This window comes from Melanotaenia boesemani, chromosome 11 (assembly GCF_017639745.1).
Source record: "Melanotaenia boesemani isolate fMelBoe1 chromosome 11, fMelBoe1.pri, whole genome shotgun sequence".
Classification (NCBI taxonomy): Eukaryota; Metazoa; Chordata; class Actinopteri; order Atheriniformes; family Melanotaeniidae; genus Melanotaenia; species Melanotaenia boesemani.
Window position 1 is genome coordinate 7,876,844 of NC_055692.1, and position 12,670 is coordinate 7,889,513.

Here is a 12,670-nt window from a genome sequence, read left to right on the forward strand (position 1 = left end):
AAAATGTGAACACAATTAATAAACAAAATAGTATGGCTTGCTTCTTGGTAACTTTTTCTGCTCAGTGACACTTGCACAACGCCTCCGCCCTCGGCTGGAGGCATTACTGCGCCTGCGCAGTACGTCTGTCTGCGCTTTCTCCTACCCAGCTGCACCAAACAGCAGTGAGCAACTCAACACACGCTGCTTCTCAAATAAAGGTAAGAAACGACTTTTTTGCACGCTTTTCTTTAATTGAAGTTTTCCTACGCCTATTTTTCTGTATTTAGTTTTAATCAACAGTCGCTTGGCTTCACGAGAAATGAGTCACAGGGGTGTGAGCTCCGTAGGCAGGGGCATATGTCAATTTTATTTATTTATTATTTTCTTTAAATATACAGCTTTCCCCGATTTGGATATCTCGTCAAACATCTAAAATCTACAACAGCAAACTGAGAAAGAGAAAATAAACTTTTAAAAATTATATTTTTTAACCTCATGTTTAATATTTGGAATACATAATGTTAAACAATCAAAAGTTATTTATTTTGCCATTTTGTTAACACATCGCGATACAAACCACAGATTGTATTTTATGAAGTGAGATGTATAAAAACTTGAGGCCACTTACAATGGCAACCAGACGTGGACGCATGGAGCTAAAAACACGTTCACTAATGGGACAAAACGATGTGATGCCATAAACCTTGTGAAAATGTCTTATCAGGTTGTGTGTGAAGAAGCAAAAGAGCCATGAAAACCCACAAAGCAAAGACCGTTATCTTTCTGCTTTACCCTCTAATATAGGCTGTTAAGTGTTTAACAGGCAAACTGTTATGTAAAAAGGAAAAGAAGGAGTAATATTGTTTTAACAATTTATATGTTGAAATTGGGATTAAATTGATTGTTTGTTTCAATGCTGCTATAGAAAGTTGTGAAAACTACCCTATTAGTTAATTGCCAGGTAAAAAGAAGAAGAAGAAAAAAAAGCAACTCCTTGATAACAAGACAGGGTGATGCAACAATCATTATATGACCCAAACCCATCAGTAAACACATGCTTATGCACAGCAGCACCCTAAAAGTTGTGACTGTCACTGTACACTAAAACCCCACTGGGAGTGACTGCCATGCTCAAAAGAGCATAAATACCAACATTAAATTATTCACTTTACATTCAAGCTATAAACTGTTTGAAGACCATCTTGAACGCACTTGACCTTATCTTAAACACACGCATTCCTTATGTTGAACACACACTGCTATGGCTTTGTAATATCTAAAGGTTTGACTTGTGTTGAGTAACTGCCTGTTTGAATATTTACAAGTCTTTTATTGTTGAATAACGCAATATTTGTGGTATTCAGTTGCTCAGTAAATATTATAATTTTCTTATTATATTTGGACATGTATGTGTGCATGCTGATTTGATATTAATGTACCGGAAATTCTGTCTGGCTTTACCGTTATGAATATAAGAAGTGGCTGACTTTTAATAGATTTCTCAACAGTAAATTTTCAGACTCACAAGTTAAATAGTTAAACTGGCGGTCTGATTGTGGACAACTACCATCTTGTGTTTGGGATAGTCTTTCCTGTCATTTTGACCTTTGCGCTCAGTCTAGGTTGTGATCTGGTTGCCGCTTATGAAACCATTACGAAGAGTGGCAGGAGCATGTTTATGTGTAAGCACAGTGTGGAGGTACAATACATACACATCCGTTTTTTTTTATAGGGGTTTTAATCGGCTGAACTAGGTTGGTGGTGGAGGGGGGGGGTGTTGAAAGCCATGCCACGTGTTGTAGTGTCAGGTTCACCTGAGCTAAATTTAGAGCTGAGACGAAGACTGAGAAAGAGGGGGTCCTAAAAGGACTGTGTGGCGATGAGGAGGGCGGGCGAGGGCAGTCAAACAAGAGCATCTGTCGGCTGAAATGACAAAGGTGGAGCAGGAGTTTTCATGCAGTCAGCAAAGAGCAGGTCAGCTGGCACACACTGATGTTGCTGAGTGAAAAATGAAGAGCAAAACGGGGTCCACAGGGTTGTTGGACACGTGCTGTGTGACAGTGATGCAGCATTCGACATGATCAGTGATGAGATGCTGCAAGAACTGAAAACCTTTCACCAAAAGAACAGGTCGAGTCAGTCAGTTAACTTAAGGCAGGCATACGTTTGTGGTATTTTCCTGGATTTACACACTAGTGTGGACTTCTTAGATTGTTAAAAAAAGATTATGTTTTATAGCAGTTGCTGCACACCTTCTGGTTCTATTTCATACCTTGATTTGAGAAAACTTTTCTCACTGGTCAGCTTTAATTCTGCATAGCTAGGCATCACTTGAGAAGCCAAGCCTTTCCTTAAGGACGTGCTGGAGAAAAATAAAGCTAAAAGGGAATAGAAATAGATGCACAAGTAAAACAGCTGTTGAAGTTATTGATTAATTAAAAAAAAATCTGGATATTTCTGGGCTTTCACAAATTTCTGAACCAAACTACACCACATTTGACTGTCCAAAAGGGTCCTTTGGACGCAGGTTATTTTACTTATTGCTCTCTTGGGATGGGGGTTTGGATATTAATTAGACCATTACATCAAGTTGAATGCTTACTTTTTTGATGGGCTCTGTTTTAAGAGCTTTCTAAGAGCACAGGGCCAGTGCATTCAACAAATTGTCTATGCAAATCTATACATAGGCCTTATGTTATATTATATTGCATGCACAAAGTAATGCATGGACATTTTCTAAGACCTGTGCAAGTATTGTCCAATGTAACACCATAGCCATCGGAATCACACAGTTCAGAGCCACTCTCAAACACGATCATAAATTGTGCAATAATATTATTAAAAGTGGTGCATTTCCTCTTGCCAAAACATTTTTCATCCCTCTTGCACTTCCATCATCTGAAGAGACATGGAAGAGCAGGGGATTGTTGTTCAGCAGGACAGGACAGAAAAAGACAAGCATGCAGTGGACAAAGATGTCTGTGTGACATGTCAGCACCACACACCCAAAGGACATGGTGAGTGGTGGGTGTGCATGTAGAGAGAGAAGCAAATTATCATCAGGATCCCTGGATTGTACTTTGCCCACACTGGTGATAGAGGCTATACCTCAAGATTTGTCAGCTGCAGTGTGCTTGATTCCAGTATTTGATGATCTGCGCTTGCTCAGTCCTGAATACATTAGCTGATGGGCAAAGTCTCTTTCCTCTGTAGAAAATATGTGATAGGGGAGATTAATAGTCAGGGGCACATGACAGAAGCATGGGAATGAAAGCCAGTAGTTAAACATTAAACCAGCTTTAGGTTGTAGGAGAAGTCTGGATGTTCTGAATGCCCCGCCAAAGTCACCTTGTCAAATGTGTCTTCTTAACACACACAGTAAGGTCATGCATGCACACTAACTCAGAGGATCCTGATGACGGTGTGAAGCACCACGGTGCAGTGCAGTGGTGTACAGGAGTGGTTGCTGCTGACTAAACAATCCAGCTTACTGCTTATGTTAGCTCTGCTGCATTGGTTTTGGAAGTAATTTTTTCACACATCATACATTTTGTATCCTTTGCTTAATGAGGATGTGATTTGGACTAAAACACAGAAATCACTAGTGACAAAGGTGTTTTTTATTTTTTATCTATCCCCCCCCCCCCCCCCCCCCCAATTACTATGCAAGTAGATTGTTGCCAAGTAATCAATATGTTTAACATGAAAGATGGAGGGGGAGGAGAACAGCTGGATATCACCATGTCTCGGGACAGGTCTCCTCCTGCTGCCTGATAGTAATATGTGATGATCGTTTGCAAGTATAAATATTTTGTAGAAGACTATCTGCGATGCTTCTTAGCATGTGCATACACCCGTTTGTGCTGTTCAAGCTCCACTAATATGCAGACATAGATGGATTCATAATGGTTTTTCTGTTTGGGTTTGTGTTTTGGGCATGTGATTGACCTTTTTTATTTAAAAGGACACAAGGTTGATTTTGCTACATTACTAAGTCTTCCATACTGTATAAGTAGCTGTAGTTGTATACTATTCTATACTGTGCAAAAGTCATGTGCCACCTCTCTTTTTGTTATCTCTTGCTGATAAGGATCCACACTTTTCTTCTAGACTTATAAACTAATTTTGAGTAATGGTTCTCCAGATGTTCTCAAAGTCTGTAATGCCTGTTTTTCATATGTTAGCTGACTTTGCTGATTTGTGCATAAAAAACACCTTACTCAGGGGATCAACTACTAAACCATTTCTGTAGTTACTTCTAAAGAAAATGATAAAGGTAACACATTTTGACCAGCATAAAAGGTGATTCCAAAAGGGCCATTAGTCAAACATGTTTAGGGTAGATGAGCAGTATTGAAAAACTTTATCTTAAAGAAATAGGACAAAAATCCAGCAAAGATCTGACACAGAAACCAAAGAGATACATCTGCCCCTTTAGTTCATGTATAGTGTTTACTGAAGCTGCATCAGAAATGGTCTCCATGGAAGGGCATCTCTTAAAAACAATATTCTTAATGGGGGAAGCAGGTGTTTCCAGGTTCTCCCAGATTCTAGAGCTCAACATTATAGAAGCAGAATTGATTTTAAGATTCTTTTATTGGTTTTTAAGTCTCTTAATGGTCTTAGCCCACCTTATTTATCTGATTTGCTTTTATCTTATGAGCCCACGAGACCCCTCAGGTCCTCTGGTACTGGCCTTTTAACTGTTCCCAGAGTAAAAACAAAAACCCACGGCGAGTCCTCCTTTTATTTCTACGGCCCTCGTATGTGGAACAGCCTGCCTGAGGACGTGAGGGGAGCACCTAGTGTGGATATTTTTAAAAACAGACTCAAGACCCACCTTTTTAGTTTAGCATTTTAATCATTTCTTTTATTATTACTATTGTATTTATTCATTTCTTTATTCTTAACACACAGGCTGTATTCAGCTTCTATTTATTTATCATTTATGTATTTGTTTTATCATTCTGATTCTCTTATTTCACGGGTTCTCTTATTTTATGGGTCTTAGCAATATTACTATTACTTTTATATCCAGGGTTGGTTTTTAGATTGTTTTAGATTTGGTTTTACAGTGTTTTATCTCAGTGTTTTCCCACACCACTAGACCCCAGAATTTATGACAGCGTTTCCTTGGTCCTTTTAACTTGCTTTTACCCTCTGTGATGTGTGTGTGTTTGATGGGAAGGGGTGGGGGGTGGGCTTGCTGCTATTGGGTTGGGGTTCTGGGGGATTTTACTCTCTGTAAAGCACCTTGAGTTGCTATTTCTATGTATGAAAAGTGCTATATAAATAAAGTTTGATTTGATTTGATTTGATTTGGTATCATCTTGACAATGAATAGAACAAAGGCCTTACTGTATTTAGGTTTGTTTCAATAAATCTCTGCACCCATTTCCCATTTTCCTGGAGATATATGACATAATGAAGGGTGGCTTTTTGCACAGTACTGTGCATGATTACAAACTATAACATGAAGGTGACGGTTTAATGGGAGATGCTTTGGAGCTGTTTCAGGAAAGATGAGTCATCCAGCTATTTTGGAGCTTAACCACTGCTGGAAACTAGAAAATTAGGATGTTTCAGGCTAAGACATGTTACTTGCAAGTTCTTCCACACTGTGGAAGTGCATTACTAATCTGCTGGAGTTTCCCTTTATAGTTACCACACATCACTCAAAGGAATGAAGTTAATTGTGTAATTGCATGTATGTTGTGTTGTTTAAGAAAGAACTTATTTCGGTTGTGTGTTTCATCAGGCACAATGGCTGTTCCTCCTGCATACGCAGACTTAGGAAAATCTGCTAAAGACATCTTCTACAAGGGCTTTGGTGAGTTAAGAAGTTGTTTGCATGTTTATACATATACATTTAACTGTTTTAACTGTTACTGTTAACCTGTTTGGACAGACACACTACACATGTAAAAGAAGTTATTTGCTTCATGTCACAAATGTGTATTTTTGCTGCAGCTTTTAGAGCCATTCTGTTCAGCACCAGGATGTTATTTTATTAGTTTTTTTTTAAATATCCTGATGTCCTTCCTCTCCAGGTTATGGAGTTCTTAAGCTGGATGTCAAGACCACATCTCAGAGTGGTGTTGTAAGTATTACAGTTGTTTGTGAGCTTAAAGTATTTTTTCTTCGTAAACTCTTGTGCAGGTCGAATGTACGACTTGTATGATTGCAGCTTATCTACTACATACAAAGTCTGCAGGCTGTATTCCCTACTTTTGTCAAACTGTCGTGAGCTCTTGCATGCAAACTTTTTGCCATCCTGACCTGGGGAACAGAAAAAAAAGCATCCTTTCTGTGTACAAACTTCAGCTTTCTGCAGCGCTCATATCTTTCTGTCAATGGATAAATGCCTGCATGTAATCTCTGGTTCTCCCTAACTTCCTCCATTTTTTTCCCTTTTCTCTGCTTCTTCTTTGGACTCTCCTGTCAGATGGTAAGAGAGAGTCAATGTGTGTATGTGTGTGTGTGTGTGCATATGTATTGATTAAACACAGGTGCACTGCAGGGTAAGCCGGTGATGTGCGCAGGCTTTCTGCCAACAGTTTCTTTGCAGCAGTAGCTTGTCTTTGAGTGACACCTTTACCCCAACAGCAGCAGTAACAGCACTCATCCATTATTTTGCTCACAGTTGACCTCTCCCCCACAGTCCTACCTATTGTCATACTTGGCCTTCCTGTCTCATTTCTCAGTGTTGAATTTGTAGTTCTTTTTCACAATGAGCCATACAAACCTGAGAGGGATTGTGTGGCAGAGGAAAAGCTTCTTCCCCTCATTCTTTGTTTTTATCCCTGTATGCGTTCCCACCCCCTCTGCCTCTGGTCTCTGTAACATGTATTCCCGGTTCCCCCTCCATGTCATTCTTTTCATCATCTCCCCCCTCATCACTCCATCCCTCTTTGACCTGCAGGAGTTTGCCACCTCTGGCTCCAACAACACAGACACGGGGAAGTCAGGAGGCCACCTGGAGACTAAGTACAAAGTGAGCGAGTTGGGCCTAAACTTCAACCAGAAATGGAACACAGACAACACCCTCACCACTGAAATTACCATGGAGGACCAGGTAGAGTCCAACTTTTGGAGTATTTTAGAATATTACACAATATTATTCCATAGTAGTGATTTTTTTTTTTTTTTTTTTGTGAGGTAGATAATTAGCTCATCTGTCCTCCTTTTGTATTTCTAGCTGGCTAAAGGCTTGAAGCTTGGTTTGGACACATCATTTGTGCCCAACACTGGGTAAGAGAAGTTCTTTTAAGTGTTTTTAGTGCATTAATAAAGATCTCCAATAGTTCTGTTGACCTATACAAATGCATAATAGCATCATATTTGTAACAAAGTACTGCCATTTAATTCCTTAGAAAGAAGAGTGCCAAACTGAAGACGGGCTACAAGCGGGACTACATGAATGTGGGCTGTGACCTGGATTTCGACATGGCCGGTCCCACGGTCCATGCAGCTGCTGTGCTGGGCTACGAGGGCTGGCTGGCTGGCTACCAGCTAGCTTTTGACACTGCAAAATCTAAACTGACTCAGAACAACTTTGCTCTTGGATACAAAGCTGGTGACTTCCAGCTTCACACCAACGTGTAAGTCTCTACACTGCAGTGCAGTGAGACAAGAAATGAACTCTATACACTGTTTGTCCTGTCTTGTACTTTTCTCATATGGTTTTTGGTGCTGTATTTCAGTAATGACGGTACAGAGTTTGCTGGTTCCATTTACCAAAAAGTTAACGGCAGCTTAGAGACAGCAGTCCACCTGGCCTGGACAGCAGGCAGCAACAACACGCGCTTTGGTATTGGAGCCAAATACCAGCTGGATAAGGATGCCACCCTGTCTGTAAGAGTTCACTCAAAGCATGATGGTCTCACCTGCAATAATGAAAATAGTGCAGATATGCTGTTTACTATATTCACCGTCTGAGTTACTGTATTAGTATTTATGCATTTGTAAGCACTAAACACACATTTACAGCTGAGTGTGATGAAAATGTCTTTGGATTTTCAGGTGTTTGACTTGATATTGATGTAAATTATCATTATCTCATGGGGAGTTTGAATATGTACTAAAACTAAAATAATAATCACACTACATAATGTCAGCCTGCAGGTAGAAAACTTAAGATTTCATTATATTAATGTTTCTCTAGTATTCATCTAGTGGGTAATATATCTCCTATAATATATGTCCTATAAAATTATTGTAAAGATGCTCCTGTTTTTGCACAATTTCAGTCAGAAACTCCTTAATCCTACACTCAGTACCTAACATAAAAAACCTCTATGCTTTGAACATCTGCCTCCTCCTTTGCCGATGACTTGAATCTAATGCATCTTCATAAGTAATAGGAATTATGTAACCCAGCTTCCGTCTAATAGCTGGATATTCTTTGACATTGCTTTGATGGTTTGTTTCTCCTCACAGACAAAGGTTAACAACGCCTGCCTTGTTGGAGTTGGATACACACAAACCCTCAGGCCAGGTAAGCTGACTGACTTTTTAAAACTCTGTTTTGTAACAATAACCATCATTACTGCAGCTACTTGATTCACCCTCTGATGCTACCCTGCAGGAGTGAAGCTCACCCTCTCAGCTCTGATTGATGGGAAGAACGTGAATGGCGGCGGACATAAAGTTGGCATGGGTTTCGAGCTGGAGGCGTAAAGATTCAGCAGAACAGACAAGACAAGAAGAGAGGAAAGCAACACGAAAAAAATTAGCCCAAATATGAAGACACTATAAAGTCCACTCAGCGACACATAAACACATCTTCTCCCTTGAGTCTACACACACATATGCACACAGATGCAAACTTTCTTTGGCCTTAACACTGAAACCCCAACAGCCTCCAAGGCGTCCAGTACTGTAATATTCATCAAATCAAGACCTAATTTTGAATTTTCTATCATTTACAGTTCCACAGCCAGCCTTTGAACCTATGTTACCAGAATACAACAAAGACAATAATTCTGTAATAATAATGTGCTATTTATGATTAAATAACCTGCACATTTTAATGTGTCTCAAATATGTGTTCTTTTAGAATATGCGTTAAAGCTCCTTTTTATATTGACTGTGTGATCAGCCAAGCTTTATTTAGTTAAACTCTGGATTCTAGAAAATAGTATCGGTATTGTTCTGGTATGTTTTGGTTTTGATGCATGCTTTAAAGGCAAGAGGGAAGTTTTTTGACCCATCATTGTCATATTGAAAGAGTGACTGTAAACGGATGCAATACAAGCAGGAGTTTAGCAGATAAACCAGATCCTGTTCATGAGTCAGAGTGCACTGACTTTGATTCTACCACTCGACCGCAGTAACACAGTTACAAACTGAACTCTCAGATGTCTAAATTTCTATTTTTCAGGTCCTGTTTGCTTAAAAATGGATGTATTGCAATTGGAATCTCTGTCACCTCTTTGTATTTTCATGTTTTTATCCTACTCCTGTTCAGTCTTTATCACTACATTTCATGTCTGTGCTGTTCTTTGTATAGAAGAGTTAGTCAACATATAGGACCTCAAAATAAATTTATGGAATAAATAATGTCAAACACAATAATCTTAATGTTTGTCTATTTATTTGGATTAACATGACACAGAACCAGTACCTTCACTAAAAAAAAAAAAGAATCTACAGAAACACCTTTCACATTACCAATAAAACTGTATATAATGTCCAAAACAAAATGTGGTTTTCCAAAAAATAATTCTAACATTTTAATCATGTTAATTGGGAAAGTTTGTAAACAACGGATAAAGATGTCACAGATACTTACAATATTTAACATATACGATCTATACACCTGATGGAATGAGATGGGAGTGAAGGTTTAGAAGCAAAATTATGTCAAATTACATGTCTTAAAATGTTCATAAGTTTTGAAGCTGTCCCCACTGTTTTCTAAAACTGATAAATTTTGACAATTTTTTTTTCATGCATGCAATGGAATATTTCAAAGTCAGCCACGACTTAGACTAAATACTGCTTTGGCTGTTTTTTTATTTGTCCACCTTTCATATAATCACATGAGACTTGCAAAATGATCTCTAAAGTAGACGTGTTTAGACTTTAAGTGTATTTATGTCCAACTTTGAGGAAGGATTTAAAAATTTTAGCTTGATAAACAGCTCTCATTTTCAGGGGTTCAGATGTAGTTGGATAAATTTAACTGCTTCATAGACAGATTGGTGGTTTTATTGTAGTATCTGTCCCGGTCTGGCAATTAAGGTAAAAGCCACTGTGGGTCCCTGAGCAAGGCCCTTAAACCCTGACTGCTCCCCGGGATGCTGGAACCTGGCAGTCCACTGCTCCCAGCAAATAGGATGGGTTAAATGCAGAGAAAGAGTTTCCCCACTGTGGGACTAGTAAAGGATGATTTATTAAGAGTTTTGGACTGTTGTTGTTTACAGTGTATTGTGTAACTTTGGCAAAATGTTGATTCTTGCATTATTGAAAATATAGTAGCTGTATTTTTGTGTCTGCTATTATGAACAGATGATGATGTAAAACATACTTTAAGATGGTGATTCTGTACACAGTAACTATCAAGTCAAAAGAAGGGTGTTGGTGCCCAGAATATTTCATAACAGTCCATCTCTTATTTTCCCATGTTTTTTGTCATTTGATACCTCATCTTGTGGATTTCTGGATGTGCATGTCTTTTCTTTGGTTTTCCATAAACAGCTAAACTCAACTGTGTATATGTTCAAGTTTATTCATATGTAACTTTATCATCTATATTTAATCATATCTGACAGAATTGTGGTTATTGGCGATCACACATCTGAGCACAGAGAAATGACATGTGGTGTACCACAGGGATGTATTCTGGGGCCTCTTCTGTTCAACATCCACATGCTTCCAGTCAGATTATGACAATAAGATTAGTTACCATAGTTATGCAGACGGCATGCAACCATAAAATTTGGAAATTACAGTCCCCTACAAAACCTCATTAAATATCTCAAGGAAATTAATAACTGGATGCTTTTTAATTTCTTAAAATTTAACAGGGACAAGATAGAGGTGATGATTTATGGACCAAAAGAGGAAGGGCTAAATATCAGCATCCTGTTATGTTAACTAGGACAAACCAAGCCAGAAATTAGGTTATTTTGGATTTTAACCTTAATTTTAACAGTCACATTAAATCACTTACAAAATTCTCTTTTGTCACCTAAAGAATATTTCCATGATTAAAGGACTAATATGTCATAGTGAAATTATTTTTCAGCAGACTGGACTATTGTAACAGTCTATTTACTAGTTTACCACAAAAGTTGATCAGACAGTTGCAGCTGTTCTCACCAACACCAGAAAGGTGGATCACATCACTCCTGTTTAGATATTGTTACACTTGCTCCCTGTCCAACAAAGAGTTTATTTAAAAACTCCTGTACCATAAACCCTCCAGGCAGCTTAGATCACCAGGTACAGGATTGCTTTCTATTCCCAGAGTTAGGATCAAACATGGTCCAAAGCTGCTTTTAGTATTGATGCACCTTCCATTTGTAATAAGCTCACACAGAACTGCAGGTCAGCTGAAACTCTGGCTTCTTTAAAATCACTTCTTAAAACTTATCTTTTTACAGTTACATTTAACTAGTCTTTTATTTTTGTATTGTATTATAATCTTTTAACTTCTATTTGTCTTCCCTGCTTGGAGAAATGGTTTTTGTGCACCCTGTTATGCTCTTATCTTTGCTCTAAATTGTGTTTCTTTGTACGTACATGTTTCCACCTTGTTGCTTTGTTTCAAGCACTTTTTTTGTCTGAAAAGTGCAATATAAATAAAGTTTGATTTGATTTATGATCTTGTTTTTTGAAAACTGTCTTGCCTAAAACCAAATTTGCATAAAAAAAACAATCCAGATACTATTTCTAAAACACAGATCAGGGCAGATGTTATATTTGTGTGACTATACAGATGTCTTAAAACTCTGTAGTTCCCTTAAAACCTGGTACACATGATTTTTTTTTAATCTTATGAGATTTTTCATCTTGTTGGGCTTTGTGTTTTTGCTCCTCCTTCCTCCTAGTACCCCTGAGTGGCTGATTATTGGACACAGGTGCTCCTCATGTGGCTCCAGCATAAAGACCTGGGATTGCTCTTCTTTCAGCGCCAGTTCGTCTGCTTACCAGCGGTATAGTACAGCCACCGAACAAGTGAGTGATTTTTCCCCCTGTCTTGACTTCAGGTGATTTTGTCCCTCTCAGTTCAGTTTAAGCCGACTGCATGATATTTTATTCCCTGGATTCAGTCACCTGAGTTTCTGCATGTTGGAAGATCCCCAGCCACTCCGCATTGCCACAGTTTTTCTGGACTTGATCACATTTCTGGATTTTTGTTACTAAAACGATTTTTGCTTTTCATTCATCTATTCGTTTCTGTGAGGTTCCTGCCATCCACCCTTATCCTTAACACATCTGGTCGAGACCTCACACGTGAAGATAAAAAAAAAATCAGTTTAGATCATAATGTGTTTGTGTGCTCCAATAATGTAATCACAGAACAACACACATGTGACAATGCTGTCCGGCAACTAATCTACAATCTAGTCCTCCGAGCCGGACAAACCATAGCAACAACCGGCAAAAAAACGAAGAAGAAACATAGTGACAACCGGAAAACACAACACAACACACAGCATGGAAGAGGGAATGATGGTGG

The 12,670-nt window shown here is 38.6% G+C and overlaps 1 protein-coding gene across 4 annotated transcripts; it reads left to right on the forward strand.

The window, feature by feature from the left end:
• Nucleotides 1-107: 107 nt before the first annotated feature.
• vdac3 (voltage-dependent anion channel 3) lies at nt 108-9,555 on the forward strand. 4 transcript variants are annotated; one of them, XM_042000094.1, is made up of 10 exons: nt 108-200; nt 5,741-5,812; nt 6,033-6,082; nt 6,428-6,430; nt 6,905-7,057; nt 7,181-7,233; nt 7,356-7,583; nt 7,686-7,836; nt 8,422-8,479; nt 8,570-9,555. In XM_042000094.1, the coding sequence occupies exons 2-10, from the start codon at nt 5,746-5,748 to the stop codon at nt 8,659-8,661; spliced, it is 855 nt and encodes a 284-aa protein (XP_041856028.1). In that variant the 5' UTR covers nt 108-200; nt 5,741-5,745; the 3' UTR covers nt 8,662-9,555. The 4 variants fall into 4 exon arrangements, with proteins under 4 accessions (XP_041856028.1, XP_041856029.1, XP_041856026.1 ...); XM_042000092.1 differs by lacking the exon at nt 108-200 and adding an exon at nt 2,859-2,999; XM_042000095.1 differs by lacking the exon at nt 6,428-6,430.
• The last annotated feature ends 3,115 nt before the right edge of the window (nt 9,556-12,670 follow it).

Bases quoted from the DNA above. Each gene is read 5' to 3' on its own strand.
- vdac3 (XM_042000092.1), top strand. From the start codon at position 2,891: ATGGAAGAGCAGGGGATTGTTGTTCAGCAGGACAGGACAGAAAAAGAC. The intron at 7,234-7,355 runs GTAAGAGAAGTT...TTAATTCCTTAG, and splicing joins TCATTTGTGCCCAACACTGG to AAAGAAGAGTGCCAAACTGA. The intron at 7,837-8,421 runs GTAAGAGTTCAC...TTCTCCTCACAG, and splicing joins ATAAGGATGCCACCCTGTCT to ACAAAGGTTAACAACGCCTG.